This window comes from Columba livia, chromosome 1 (genome assembly GCF_036013475.1).
Source record: "Columba livia isolate bColLiv1 breed racing homer chromosome 1, bColLiv1.pat.W.v2, whole genome shotgun sequence".
NCBI classification, from domain to species: Eukaryota; Metazoa; Chordata; class Aves; order Columbiformes; family Columbidae; genus Columba; species Columba livia.
In genome coordinates, this window is record NC_088602.1 from 154,007,057 (window position 1) to 154,023,042 (window position 15,986).

The following is a 15,986-nucleotide window of genomic DNA, read 5'->3' on the forward strand; positions in this document are numbered from 1 at the left end:
GTTTTTCCTAATATCCAATCTGAACCTTCCCTGGTACAACTTGAGGCCATTCCTCTCAACCTATCACTCACTACTTTGGAGAAGAGACCAACACCCCCCATGCTACAACCTCCTTTCAGGTAGCTGTAGACAGCGATAAGGTCTCCCCTTAGCCTCCTTTTCTCCAGGCTAAACAGCCCCAGTTCCCTCAGATGCTCCTCGTAAGACCTGTGTTCCAGATCCCTCACCAGTTCTGTTGCCCTTCTCTGAATTTGCTCAGCACCTCAATGTATTGAGAAGCCCAAAACTGAACATGGTATCAAGGTCACGCCATTCACTTATACGCTAAAAAAACAGAAAACCTTATATGAGAGTCCATAAAACTTAATTTCACATGAACTGAGACTTACAGAGGCAACTCTCTGAGCAGCAGGATGGCATTTAACAGTCTCTTCCCTGCAGATTACCCAGTGTCTAATAGCAACCGAATTCAGCTCGTGTGGAAATTCAGTATCTTGAAACTTCTGCCTGTTTCTCCAATTCAGCTGAAATCAGTTAGTGCCTTCCACAGTGTTGGGTGTGGGGGATAGACGGAGTGAGACAGCAGCATGATCACATACGTCTTGCATTCCTCGGATGACGGCCAAGGGGGAGAGGCACCTCAGAGAGCTGGTAGGGGTGTATAACCAGATTAGATAAGTGATTTCCCGTTGCTGAGAGAGGGAGACACAGTGCTGCTTTCAGCACTCCTGCTCCATTACAAATAAGTGATGTCATGACTTAAAATAAAAGGTCTCCTACTATCTTACCTTGCTTCCCCCAAAGATTGCTGAAATGGTTTGTTGAGAAAGAATTAAGAGTAATAGAGATGAGAGGAAAGAGGAAGAGAAAAAGCAACAAGGCAAACTCTTTCTCTGATTTAAACCAGCTACAGAGCATCCTGGAAGAATGGCCAAAAAATTAACATGGTCAGAAAAAACAGAACAGTTACTTCTTCCCAGTGTGTTTTTTCAAGCATATTTAACATTTGGATATTTCCTTTCACTGCTTTCTGCCATTCAAACTTTTTTTTTTTTTTTCAGGTAAAAAGTATTTTTTTCCCTATAAAACATAAAAAATTTCCTAAGGCAAACTATATTTCTGAGTCAATAATGTGTGGATATCTGAAGCAGGACCAAACGGAAAACAGAAAAACTAGGTGAACTTATGGAGCAGACCAAGTGTCTCAAGAGGTCCCCAAGAGACAAAGTTGACATGGTGCAGAGTTTATTCAGAACTGAACAGGCAGGATAGGGTTTGTGCACCATGGCACAGTCTGTGTGCTGCTCACAGGACACTTATAGTAGTGAAGACTGGTGAGCTGGGAACTCACAAGAGTTACATATGGACCAGGGTGGCAAACACAGTTCTTTCCTGATTTTTTTTTTTTTCCGTAATAAAATGGTGGAAAAACATTTGTCAGGTCACGAGGGTCTTCATTCAACCTCAGGGGATCTGTTCCACAACAATTTAGGCTCCTGGATTGTGCTTGAGGAAGAGGATGAAGAAGCAAGGAAGGCACCAGATAATCAGGGAAGGAGCAATGAATGAAAAGTAGATATCAAGAAATACTGAGCAAGGATGGATGGGCAAAAAAAGAAGGGAAAAAAAGTCAGAGTTTGAAGAAAGAAATGCCCCTCTCTTGGCCTCTGTGATATGTGGAGGGGCCTGAGGTCAAATTTGAGGACTGCCCTTGACAATGCAGCTTCTGTTTCCCTTGATAGACAGTGGATCCAGCTGGGGAAAGTGATCATCCCTTCTGATTCCAACTCTGGGGGAGTCGAGAGCAGTTCCCTGCCCACTACATGAAGTCTTAATTGCCTGATCTGAGGGGCAGGGAGAGGGCAACGGGAAGGGGCCGAGGCCCTTGTTTATTGTTCCTTGACTCTCCTACCCAGCAGTGAGCACTTCATTCCCTTGGGCGATGCTGCAGTCACTGTGCTGAGTCTTCAAAGAAAGCAGCAAGGGGTCTGGCAATGGTCATGCCTCCCCAGAGTCATGCCAGCCTTTAGGTCTCTGCTTGGAGCAATTTGGTGCCTCTTCTCAAACATGGAAATTAAGCCTATGTAAAGGCTTTCAAGAGATAGACTGGCAGAGTCACCCTGAAAAAGTCCTTGGGGAAATGCAATAAGCTACCTACTGATGATGACGAGGGTCATTACTGGGTCTAACTCATCAGAGATCAAGAGTCCACTTCGGTCCTCATCCACTCGCCAGCCATTTGAAGGTAGTTCCTTTATAAGGAGCTCAAGTGCAATAAGATTTAAGAAGAAGGACTATGAGGGGAAAGGCAGAGACTGGAGGTTTAGGAAAGAATTAACAGGTCCTTTTGAAGAGTACCAGATCTAGCTTTGAAGCTGACCCTGCTTTGAATAGTGGAGTGGGTTGGATCAGAGATTTGAAGGGCAAATCTGAATTATTATTTGATTCCATGTTTCTATGGGAGAAGTGTGATTTTTTTTTTTTTTTCTGTTCTCTTTTAGGACATTTATTGAGACAGCCAGCAAAATAAAGACTTTGATAAAGAAGTGCAAGTGAGAATTGTTCTTGCTAATACCACCCAGTGCTGACAAGTCTGATACCCACAAAAAGAGGAAAATGAAGTGTTCATAGTACCACAGTTGCAAAAAAATGACTTGCTAACTTTTCTGTTCCAGACACAGAATATTATCAGAATAAGTGTGCTCATGTGTAGTCCTAGGTAACTGGACAGCACCCTTCTGAAAAGAGAAGAAACATCTCATCAGAGGCAATGGGTCCTGAGAAAGCCTTCAAAACCACTGCATTAATACTTCTATACACATGCACACACATGAGATGCAGCATCTACAGCTTTATAAACACACGAAATATCCAGTCATTCAAACAACATTCATCAACTTTCCTTATCCATCCAAGCACTTTTATAGCCCTGATGAGTATAAAACAAGCGTATGATGCCCTCAGAATCATCAGCTCATCTCTACATCTCTCTCTTCATGTGCCTGCTTTCAAGTTAGGAACCTGCAGATGATTATTAAGAATCATTTCTGCTTTGACAACAGCATCCAAAGTCTCAGTCAATACTGAGACTTCATTTTCACAGACACTGCACCAACACAGAGAGGAGGGGACAGACCCCAAATATGAAGAGTTTTCAACTGAAATGAAGGGCTGGTGCAAAAGCCTGAGAAACAGAAGTTGTCCAATGCCTTGCAGATGACATCAGAAAACAGGCCATGAACCTCCTTACTATTCCTATGGACTTTCAACAGATAAAAAGATTTTGCCATACATAGTGTGCAAGTTAAACCCAAGGTTTTAGGCTTAAATCAGGGTAAGCCAGAAGATGTGTATAGCTTGTATGTAGAACATAACATCACCAACATGTACTGTGGCATACTGGCTTTGCACCTTTTCAGGCATATATATATATAAAGCTGTGATGTGGTCTTCCAATGGAAGAAATTACAAGCCCATGATCAGAACAGAAATTTCATTTTAAAGTGAAATAGTAACTGATTCTGCAAAGGTAGGGAGGACAAACAGGTGGCATAATAAGATATGTTCATTTACAGTTTCCATAACTCTGTAAAATGGACATTTTAACACTCTTCATTAGTTCCTTTCTTCAAGAGAAGAAGTATCCACAATTAGCTGTCATTAAGACCTCAGCCCTGTCCACAACCATTTCTTACAGCCAAATTCAGTTGTCACTGACCTGTTCCACTCGGATATCAAATTCTCCATTCACCTTCTTCCCCTGGAAATATTTGGCCCTGCAGAAGAAATGGGAGAGACAAACATGGTTAAAGAAAATTTTTGGCTTTCATTATATACTGTTTTTCTTCTGCATTTCCCTTTTAGCTGAAGAATTTCTATCCGGGTCACAGTATGTTTTCCTAATTCCTATCTTCTTTCAGCTTTCTGTTCTCCAGGAGAAACCTGCCAAGCCAGATGAAAACCACATTGGAAAGTTCTTTCAAGGCTTGTGACTTTTTCATTTTATTGTCAAACTGAAAACCAAATGCTCTCCTAATCTTTTCCAGAGCAACAGCTCTAATAAATGATTCCTTGCTATATCTCATTTAATACTTAATCTTTATCTGTAAAAGGAAGGGAGCAACATATGGCAGGACATTGGAAACAGCTCCTGATGTTGAGCAAGGATCTTTATAATCACAGCTGAAATACTCGTGAAGCCTATTCTCTTGCTCTCTTGCTACAGAGCTGCATTTCAATTCAGTTTAGTCTTTCTGCTGCTGATTTAGAGAAACAGCATCTGCACCTACAGTGTCACTAATGAAGGATCTCTTCTCCTGAACTGAGAAACTGTGTTTGCTTTGGAGTTCAACAGGGCCATGATAAGGACATAGACCTTCCTCCACCTCTGCTCCTAGCTGCCTACGCTATGCACACAACAAAGCACTTGCAGAAGGATCGGTTGTTCATGAGAAGGGAAGGCAGGCATTTTTAGCTTTTTTTATTCATATTTGTGTATAATGCCCCTTGTATTGATCAGTCAGCAGGGAAGTTGCCATTATAATATCCCCTGTGGATATTTCTCCCCAATTCTTCCCCTTGCAAACAAGCTTGACAGAAGAAAACACGGATTTATTTTCTCAGACCTCTCCCCTAAAACTTCAGGAAGACCAAGTAGGTTCCAAAAAGCACTTCTATTTGGAAAGCATTGAAAACACTGTTAAGCCCTGCAAGAGTTGTATCCAGAGGCAAAAGTATCTCTCTGCATTTTGTTTCCAATTGGCAAAGACAGGACAGAATGAAGAAGTAAAGGAAAATGAGGGGAAGTCGGCTTTGCTCCCTATTTTATGGTGTTAGCAAAAAAAAAAAGAAACTGGCTCACATTTTTACTATGTGTCTATTTGTTCCAATAAAAAAGAGGAGACAGTAGGAAGGCAATTTTCCCCATGGCTGAAACACATCGGTTTTCAGCTGAATGCTCCCCTCCCCCAGAAATGTAAATTAAAAAGTTGTTTTGTTCTGTCATCCTGGCTCAAAAACAAGTCAAAAGTTTTTTGTTTTATTACAAAAAAAGACATAAAAAAAACCCTAAAGTTTTCCACTTAGCTCTAATGAGGGTACCTGAAGGCTCTATCACTCTTCCCTTCCCAGGCAGCCCATTCGTCAGCAGGATGCTAATAAGATCTCTGCATAGATGTTAATGAGAGATGATGTAGCAGCCAGGTGTGACCAAGGCCAAGAGGCTCAAACAACCTTTGCCGAGTAGAAAAAGCAGAACTCTGGCCATTTCCCCTCCCCTTTTGAATTTATGAGTGTTGCGTGTAGAAAAACAACTGAGCAGACAAGCTGAGACACCATGCCTCTAACAATAAACAGGAACACTGAATTCACTTAATCATTCCATCGTCTTTCTAGAAGCATGGCTCTATAGGGTCTGGCAACATTCCTCGCTCCTAAACATTGGGGATATTCCAGGAACAAGCAACTTCTAAAAAAGTGGAATAAGCTTTAAGTGGGCCCACAGGAGCTGGTCTGAAATGTGAGGCACACTATTTGCTGGTACAAGCTTGTTTTTTATTCCCAGCACACTCATAATGTATACTCCCTACCCACATTTACGAAACACACTTCCTCTGTCTATGGCCTCTCCTCTTTGCTGACCAGCTGTTTGCAAACTCCTTGGTGCTGCTTTGCTTCAGCTTGTAACGAAGTGTGATTAACCACAGTCTTCACCCCTGTACAGATGGAGCAAAGAAGCTTCCACTGGCTAGTCCAGGAAACTGGCTTTCACAGGGCTAAAAATTTCCCCTCTCCCATCTCTACAATACTGGGTCTGCTTATGAATAGTCACAGAGAGGGCACATCCAGTGTAAAGATTTGTTACACACCTCTTCTTATCCCTCTTTTCTCACAGTTGTCCCATCCCGTATCTCAGATAACTTTCTTTTAACAGTGCAATATATCACTTTCTTTCAAAGACAGCCCCCAAGGAGGGTTAACCTGCTCCAGGTGTCTCTGAAGACTACAAGTGCTAAGCAATTTGCAGCCAAATATTTTGGTCAGCACATCATTTTGACATGGCTCAGGGTAAGAATGAAACACTTCTTACTGAAACATCTCTGAAATGGATGGAGTGATATTTTCAATTCACACCTGGGGTTTTGAAGCCCCTGAGCAGTAGAGGCTATCATGTTGAAATGAAAAATGGCTTTAGCCTCACCCTGGAGCTCCTGAAATCTCAAGCAAGCTGGAATCATTACTGATGCTGCGGAAACATCATGATGCTTCCATTGCAAGAGGGGGAGTCTTGTGGTCAGTATTTTGCAATTTGTGAAATGGCTTCTGGTCCCTACAGTGGGTATCGGATGGAGGAAAGGAAGACCACACTGCTCTGCTGGGGATGCAGAAGAAAGATAGAAGTTTCTGGCAGGTGAGACTGTGTAAGACATTTGTGGATGCCCAAAGCTACCTGAGCAAGGCTCTTCCAGACCTCTGCCTAGGAAGTGACTTGCTGCACAGTTATCTAGGCAGCTTGTAGTGCAGCAGGGGAGCAACACCCAGAAGACCAGAAGAGGGTGGTAAAACACTGGCCCAGGTTGCCCAGAGAGGTGGTAGATGCCCCATCACTGGAAACACTCAAGGTCAGGCTGGATGGGGCTCTGAGCAACCTGATCTGGTTAAAGATGTTCCTGCTTGGGTTGGACTAGATGCCGTTAAAAGGTCCCTTCCAACCCAAACTATTCTGTGATTCTGTGAACAGTCAAAAGCCTTTCTGGGGAGTCTCAGAAGTGTCCTCATTCACATCCAACACACCCAACTGCCAGCGATCGGAGGAGCCACTCTTCACATCGGGTTGGGGGGCTGTTTGGCATCCCCAACAGCTCAGTACATTGAGCAAGGCACTGGACACATGAACCCAGCCACCTTCCCAGTCAGCCTGCAGCACTGACCACTGCTTGGCTGGCCATCCCGTTATTTTAAAGCATGTCAGATGTTCAACCCGCCGCAACACAGAGTTGTAATTTGACTAAGCAGGGTGCAGACGGGGTGGAACACTTGCTGTGATCTCAGTAAATTAGCACATAAACATGTTTTGACTGAAGAAAACTGCAGGGCCGTGCTAAAGAGCAGTTCCTGGGTGGGATTTACAGTGCTAGGCAATGCATTTAAATGTGGCCGCACCAGCTGGGAGGGAGGAAACACCGTAATAAACAGCCAAAGGTCTGCCCTCACTTCCAGGGAGAAAGCTTGCCTTGAAACTCTCTCCCTTTGTGATGAAGAAGCCTCATGTTCTGGAAAAGGACATATTTTCTGGGTACAAGGGCATCAGACAAACAACTTCTGCTTTCTGCCTCAGCACTGACATGATTACAGGGCCAAAAGAAACCTGATGCCTCTTCTTATGAAGTAATTTGGAAAGAATAAAAGCTTATTTTCCAGAGCTGCCATGAAACAGTCCTGGTCTGCTTCAGTAATTGTGGCTGGAGGAAGTGTATACACAATTTTCTGTCAGATACGGAGTATATCCTTACTAGCAGCAGGGAAAAACAAATGATGAGTTCACCTCCAATCATTTACTTAGGAGCTAATTCACAAAAAGTCCATGTATAACATTATTGCCCATAGGTGTTTGCAAAGCATCTGTCTAAGAAAGGGGTGTTAGCACTGACGCAAGGCTGCAAAAACACCTGTAAGACATTTGAATACCAGACTTTACCCCCCTGGTGTCACCGAGAGCTGGGACAGCTTGTACTGCACTTACGTGAGGGCTGCCCAAATTGTCGTGTTCCCTTGCCCTTTGAACTAATGCCTGTAGTCTACAAACACAAGGATTCAGTCCTTATGAGGCATCAAGTCCCCTGTCAAAGCCTCACATGTCACCAGGCCCAGGGGAGGTAGATCTGGGACAGTGGGCTACAGGTATGGGAGCTGGGGCCAGTGGACTACAGGTATGGAAGCTGGGGCCAGCCTGTACCACTGCACTGCTCCTGCATCATGGGGAAACATGGCACAAGAGAAACAATTCCCACACATGGAAGTGTCAGAATCAGCAGCAAAGGGACAAAACTCACAGGGCATTTCTGTTAAGAAAGCACAGATTACCTTGCAATTTTTCTCTGTACAATAAATAACCAGTTACATCTGTCTTGTTGTTTTTCTGCTTTTTTAAAAAAAAAAAGTAGGTGCAATAAATGCTCAACCCATCAGCCAGTACACATGCTCAGCACAGGAATCCAGGAGCAGCTATTTGTGCAGAGCTTTTACTCTCTTCTGGAGTTGTTTCTTCTCTCTTCCCTCTGCTATTCTTTTTCCTCTCGATGAAAAGAAGCATGTTCAAGCTTCTTCAGAGGACTGCTTCAGTGTTTTCCACTGGATCTGTGGGAAACAGAGACACTGGAAACACAGCAGGGAACAGCACAACTTCTGCCAGGGTGGAAGATGGTCTGCACAGGTGAGGAATAGGAAAAGATGCCCAAGTATCAAGCATCAGCTAAAGAAAGTGCCCAGGGATGTCTTCTCCAGGCACAGTGCCAGTAGACAGCAGCCCATGTAAGAAATGGTGCAGAACACTGACCGCAGCATCAGGAAAGGAATAACCAGGAGGAACAGGAGATTTGAAGTGATCATGATGACCTGGAGGAGTGCAGTGATTCAAAGATTAAAGCTATTCGTGCCGGTCTATTCATTAGCTGGGTGAAGCAGAGGTTGTGACACGTTACGCAGCTTTAAACACAGGTTGGTATTTTGTATAAAATTCATGAGACTTCTTCAGGGTATCCTGTAAAATGGCTCCTGTATGAAGCAATTTTCTAGGATAGGAGGAGATCAAAGAAACATAGCTCAAATCTTCCTGTGAGAGACCTCAGCGGAGCTGACATAGCATATGTCATCACAATTGCTGGTGGTATGTCTTGGAGTAGCTGGGAAGCCATCCTTCAGACAAGCAAATAAGCCTGAGCTCAAATCCCCTGTGATACAAATAAGTCTGGGCACTTTTTGGGGCATCACTGTTTGACAGAGGCCTTGAGATACAAACTCCAGAGAAGGAGCAAATTTCACCCCAGAAATGGGCTCAGTGTCACTGAACAGTGTGCCAAAGAGAGACATTGGAATATTGTAGTGGCAAATTCCCCCAAATCCTCTGACTGAGCTTATGCCTCTGGTGTAAGACATGACAAGCATAAAAGCCAAGCCAGATTTTGTATGGTGACCACTTCTCATCTGGAGTGGGAAGCAGCCTTTCCCGCCCTGCAGAGGAGCCAAAGCAAAACATGCTGAGGAGAGGGGAAATGTGTTGGACTCTTGGGGAGGGGTGCGCAAGGGAGTGGGTAGAAGAAAGAAGGGGAGAAATGGTGAAGAAGAGACATGGGTAAATAAACTAAAAGGGATGCATGCATAAATTCTGGAATGATCTGAATTATTTCCCTGGAATCACATTACACATATTTCTCTCAAGGCCATTGAGAAAATATGGAATATAATTTCTTTCTGTATGAGCCTGGAAAAGGAGAAGCTGAAGGCCCCTGCACTGGGTGTGGGGGACCTGGAGGAGGGAGGGGAGGGGGTGAACCACTGTATGAAATCCCCGCGTCAAAGGGCCTGGGGGCCCAAATGATGCACAAGGCACTCACTGTATGTCCGCATTGTCTCCTTCATAAAAGGGGCTGGGACTGGGAAAAAGGAGACAGTTTCTAGGATACTGGCCAGCAGCCTCTGGAATGTCCCGACTCCCCCAGACCCTACACGCTATAAAGGCAGTGGGGAGGGGGGAGAAGAGATACATTTGTGCCCTTTTTTCTTCAGGGGTGAAAACAAGGAAAGTTTTCCTTTCAGGGCCCAGCCCTCAAGGCCTTCTCTGTTTCTCCCCAGATCAGCAATTCCTAACTCCAAGAAGTAAGAACTTTTGAGATGGTCAAGTCCCGACTGCCCAGGGAAGAGAAAAATCGCTCCACAAATTAAGAGATCTACAACCTGCTGGAGCTTTTATCCACATCTGCTTTGGCTCAGAGACCTTTATGCACTGTTCAGCTGCGGGATGGGCTGGTTAGTAGTTAATATTTATTCTGTAAGAGTTCCTTGGGCCAAGGGTGGGGGTGTCAGGATGCTAAAGGGTGGATAAGCATGATGGATGTCTGCTTCAACACCTCAGAAAACAAGGTCTTAACTACAGGCTAAATGGACCAGAGGCAAGTGCTGAAAGAAAGGGTACCCATACTGTACAGACAGACACCAAGAGGTAAAGCTAAGTTTTAGGTTGGGTCAAAATACCCTAAATACACTGATGCTTTGCCAGGAACTCCACAAGAGTTCTAGGTCCAGCCCTGGGGTGCAAGTATTGCTGCACTGAGCCCCATGACTTCCCAGGGCAAGGTCATCTTGCTCTTGGTGTTATCACCACCTGGTTTGCTAGAGCCACTGAATTGAGAGGCAGCTCAGCTGTGCTGCAGGTGGTTCCTTGGTGTCTGAGGTCAGACCATGGGAACAGACTGTCTTTGTTGCCTTCTGGGAAGAACCACAAGATCCAGCCTGCTCTGGTTACTGTAAAACAACCCGGGAGGCATTATTAGTTATGGGATCACACCAAGGAAAGAAACGCCTCTCCTGAAGAGGTTTCTGTCGGGTTGGGATGGTGGTTTGTTTTCTTTTCTTATTTGGATAAAGGAAGTCCTCATGGTGAGGTCCTTGATGAGGTCGAAGGTCCCACCCTACAGGGCTGGAAGGATTTTCTTGGCTTGGAGGCACACAGAAAGGGAAGCTTTAGGGCAGGAAGGGAGAAAGGTTTTGTAAATCTTCTTTTGTGAGTCCTCACTTTCTCTCAAGGAACCAAAGGCCTGTTTTTGGGGGAGACCTGGGTTGGCAAGCCACCAGCACTTTAACAATCGCAGAAGCAACCATTCAGGCTGCTCTTTCTATTCAAGGAACTATGGGGTCCCACACAATACCGGCCTCCCAGCATCTTCCTGTGCCACCTCCTGCTCATGAAACGGGGTAATCAAAGCCATCCCCCACCAAGAGAAGAAGCACTAGTTAGTGCAGTGCTATTGCTTTTGGGCATGGCTTTTTGAGCATCTCTGAGCTGCCAGAATAGGAATGACACTTTGCTGTAGGTCTCATCCCCCACCCAGGCTACATTGTGGTCGCATTCCTCCCAGCCACAAAGAACTGAGAGGGGGTGTTTGGGGGGCTGCTTTAAGTACAACAGGAGGCAGCAATTTTATTTTGCATATTGTCAAAATAGTAGTACATTGCTGGAACATTTCTACATTGCTAAATCTAGATAGTATGGCCTGGAGCTACTTGTGAGGGGTATCATTTTGTCGAGGATTGTGCAATATTTATTCCAGCCCACTTCTGCCCTCCCTGAACTTGAAGAGCAGGGAACCAGGCTAACTCAAACCAACACTGGGGCAGGGCTGCTGGCTTTCAAGAAGAAATCTGGCTCACAATCCTTGAGAAATACATCTGAGGGATTTTTTTTTAAAAATATTTTTTTGAATATGTATGAAGCTAGGCAGGACATTCTGAGGTTAAATTCTATGCATTTATAGGACCTCTGGTAAAGCAATTAAGGTCCCAGATTTGACTTGCATTAGCATATTTATAACCTGGTGGGGAATGTTTTCCATATTCCTTGTATCTATTTTTGTAATGATACTAATCCTTTACATTTCTGTATCACCTTTCATTCAGGAGGACTAGATCCCAAGTTGCTTTACATATGCAAGACAAAAATACAGGCACACAGACATGATGGTGATATAGCTAAACCAGACTGGGAAGCAATATGGTAAATGCAATTTATTGAATATCTTTGACAGCCTTACCTCCTTTTCACCCCATGCCTGTATGTTAAGAAATACAGAAACCCTTCATGCTGCTTCCAAGCATATGTATGTGAACACACACATGTTTAACACAAACTTGCCTTCTCTTTCCCTAAAGTGTAATTTTTGCCCTCAAGTCACACTTGGCATGAATTATAGGAACAGAATTATTCAGTCCTGGGTAGACATGGCTAAAAGATGAGAATGTATTTTTTTAGCCAGCCTTGTGAAAACATAAATTTTACTTGCAAGTTTTTTCAAATAATACCTCCATAGTTGCGTAGAACTTGAGAGACCTTAAAAAGTCACCCCCATATAGTAAAAGCTAGTTCATAATAATTTATTGTCAGTTACCACCATGTTAGATGATTTTGGGCCTCTTATCAGGCAATATGGACAAAACTTTGCAATTTAACCTGCAAACTCCTGAGGTCAAGCTTGAAGTATCAATTCTGAAAAATAATAATACTAATAAAGTTAAGTTATAATGAAGTCCATAGCCAAATCTAGTCCAAAACTTCCCATTAAATTTAATTGATTTAGGTACAGTAATATTCATCTGAATGGGAGTCTTAGCAAATAATTTTCAGCCTACTGAAAACACAAAATCACTCATGGCACTCGTTGAATGCTTTTGAAAATGAATTTCTTGAAAAAAATAGAGTCCAGGAAGATCCATGTTACTAAAATTCAGTATTAGACTGCTATTACTTGACCAATTGTATTTTTTGACAAATGACATATTTAAGGCTCAATATTATCATGTACTATGAGAAGTAAAAATGGTTTTAGTTTAATAAAAAAGGGTTGATAATTTCCTCCAAACAGTATAAAACAGTAATCCTGTCAGGTCAGACCATACTTAGACCTGAATTGTGACATTATTGTTATACAACGAGCCATTTCATATGTCTTAAGAGGATTTTATTCAGTATTAATCACAGTTTTTATCTTCTTTCATGTTTAAATTTTTGGAGACAGTAAAGTAAATGAGAAAACAATAATGCGATTTTGCGTCTCCTAAAGTATTCTCTGTAGCTTTTTTTTTCTGTGAAATATGGCACAATCCTCACATGTAGAACAGCCACATATAGGGCACAAGTATTTTGTGCAAGACAGCATGTAACACTTTTAGCACATGAAACAGCCTGAAATATGGACAAAACATACCAATGGCTTTTAAAAATGACATGAGATATTTCCCAAATGAAACCACAATATCTAACAAATGCAACAAGAACAACTTTGTTATGTTGTCTGGTCCAAAAAGCAATGTTTTTAGCATATGTTGTTAATAGGAGCCTTAACTGTGCTTGATCACTTCCCAAATAAGCTGTTTAAACACAAAGCATTAGGCTAGAAAGCTGAGCGCTTTTGCAGAGGACGGGGGTTAACAATTCACAGTACTAAATCCCATTTGATCTGCTGGGAAATTCAACCCAGCAAGAGCATGATTTTACATAATAGCGTGGTGGGCGAGGAGGTTGCCAGAAGTAGGATGTTTTCGTCCTGGCTGAGCCCAGGCTGCCAGAGCTGGCCCATCTGCCATTACACAGAGTCCTGCCATCCCCCTTCCTCACGGTCCTGCTCCCCTTTGCTGTGTGTTTGAACGTGCACACGTGTGCGTGTATTCACATCTGAGCTCTTTATTTCTGGAAGCTGCTGTAGGTGAGCTGTGGATGCATTTTTGGAAGTCTCCCAAGGCACAGATACTTCCAGCCCAGAAAAATCATAGAATAGCTTGGGTTGGAAGGGACCTTCAAAGATCATCTAGTCCAACCCCCTGCAATGAACAGGGACATCTTCAACCAGATCAGGTTGCTCAGAGCCCCGTGCAGCCCGGCCTTGAATGTCTCCAGGGATGGGGCATCTACCACTTCTCTTGGCAACCTGTGCCAGCGTTCCACCACCATCACTGTAAAAAATTTCTTCCTCATGCCTAGCTTGAATCTTGCCTCCTTTAGTTTAAAATTGTTACCTCTTGTCCTGTTGTAACATGCCCCACTAAAAAATCTGTGCCCATCCTTCTTATAGTCTCCTTTTAAGCACTGAAAGGCCACAATAAGGTCTCCCCAGAGCCTTCTCTTCTCCAGGCTGAACAACCCCAACTCTCCCAGCCTGTCCTCACAGCAGAGCTGTTCCAGCCCTCTGATCATTTCTGTGGCTCCTCTGGCCCCTCTCCAACAGGTCCATGTCTCTCCTGTGCTGAGGCCTCCAGAGCTGGACGCAGGACTGCAGCTGGGGTCTCACCAGAGCGGAGCAGAGGGGCAGAGTCACTGAAGAGAAGCAAAGTTTGTCCCTAGCGTGGTCATGCATGGATACATTTACTGCTGTGGGTGCCTCTGAGGGCTGCCTGTCAAATCCAAGAGCACAAGGCAGCTGTACCGATAGTATTTTCCCCTTGTGCACATCCTGCATGTGGCAGGTTCACTGTGGGCTTCCTTGCAATGCATTACAGCAGGGTCTGGGAGAAGGATGGAAAATTTGTGAAAATGTTGCCACTTCAACAGAAAGCTGGGTGAGTTCCCTTGCTTTTAATAGAACGTACCTTTCTTTTACTGCTGCTAATGCAGAAAGCAGCTGATCATATTTTGTGGAGCTCACATAATTTTTATAGTACTCTGGTTTTGGAATAAACCAGAGAATATTGCATGTCAAGAATGGTAAGGATTTTATGGAGGAAGACAGGCCACAGTTTCCCATGGATGCTCTTTGCTTTCTCCAGACCTCTGAGAGACGTTGAGTGCTGTACTGTACCATCAGAGACATAGCAGCTCCTTAAAATTAGAAAGGATTGCCATTTGTCACTTTAAAGTGCATTCAACATGCAGTCGCCTATTTGGCTTGTTAGAGCATTTCAACATGCACTTGTGCAACACCTCGTCCTAATCCACAATCATTGCTCTTTCCCTCTGCTATAATACAAACAGTGATGATAAATTAATGTCTGGCTTGGCAATATTGCTGCAGTCTCCAATTATGAGAAAGTGTTTTCACTTAGAGAAATCAAATAGCAGATTCCACTGTCTCTCACCCTTCCTGTCTCTGAACAAACTAGTCCTTGTTGTAAGCCCCATATAACTTGCTGGGAGGGTGGGGGCAGGGAGGCATTGTGGAAGGCAGGCACCCCACCCATAAAAAAAAGGTAGCTCTTTCTTGGGGATATATTCTAGTAGAGTTAACTATTTCAAAAGGAAAAAGACAGGGTTTCTTGCAAACCAAATAAAGAGGTTTCACAAGTAGCAAGAACCAGAGCAGTCAGAGGTGAAATGCATCGCAAACACGATGCTTCTTCCAAACAAAAAATCACAAGCACAGAAGTAAAAACAGGTTGCTGTTCATCCTCCAGACTCTTGAGACTGTTTCTGTATGTGACGTGGAGTAGGCAGCCAGAATACCTGGAAAACCAACTTCTTCAGCTGTGCTCTCACTGCTGCCTAAGGCTGGTCAGCTTGAGCTCACATAACACCCTGGCTGAGACCAAGATAATGCCTGGCGTTGCTCAGAGTACCTTACCAGGAATAAACATCTGTGGAGCCATGGAGCCACTGCTCTCCACTGCTGCTTTTAAGGACTCCCTGAGTTTCCTGGAGACATGAAAATCAACTGCCAAGTAGCACACTTGGCCTACTGGAGTGGTAGCACTGGCATGCTCTCTCAGAAAGGACCCCGCATTACCTTCAGGCTGGAGAAGTTTCTAGGCATGTGTTTTTGTCCATGCTACATGGAAATATGTGGCAGACAAGGGTTAGTAATGTTGTTTCCTAGGTTTTCATGTCATACATATGTCAGGATATGATAATGAATTCATACACTAATTTTGCTCTGTGCCCTCACAACCCTAGGCAGAGTGAAGGCAAGGAACCTTTGCAGGCGGCATTATTTTATACCTGCAAGCCTGTGGGGAAAGGCAGAGAGCTGGGAGGAATGAAGGGGGTGCCCCATCACTGGTGCCACATCAGGAACTGCTGAGTTAGAGACAGCAAAGGGATAGCCAAGACAACAGGATGCATAGAGTGCTTACACATGAGTGACAGAGGGAAGGCAGCACAGGTAGCCAAACCTCCTCTTTACATCTCCCAGCTGCTGCTCCTTGGGCAAGCTCAGCTCACGGACCTTGAAGTCTGCATGACAGAACAGCAGCTGGGAGATATAAAGGCAGGTATTTGAATACAGTGTGTG

At 43.9% G+C, this 15,986-nt stretch overlaps 1 protein-coding gene across 1 annotated transcript in view; it reads right to left on the reverse strand.

Moving 5' to 3' along the window:
* SYN3 (synapsin III) overlaps nucleotides 1-15,986 on the reverse strand; it is a 199,991-nt gene that overhangs the window by 161,819 nt on the left and 22,186 nt on the right. Inside the window, exon 3 of the mRNA XM_065039448.1 lies at nucleotides 3,719-3,776. Within this exon, the coding sequence (XP_064895520.1) occupies nucleotides 3,719-3,776 (58 nt within the window). The remainder of the gene's footprint in view (nucleotides 1-3,718; nucleotides 3,777-15,986) is intronic.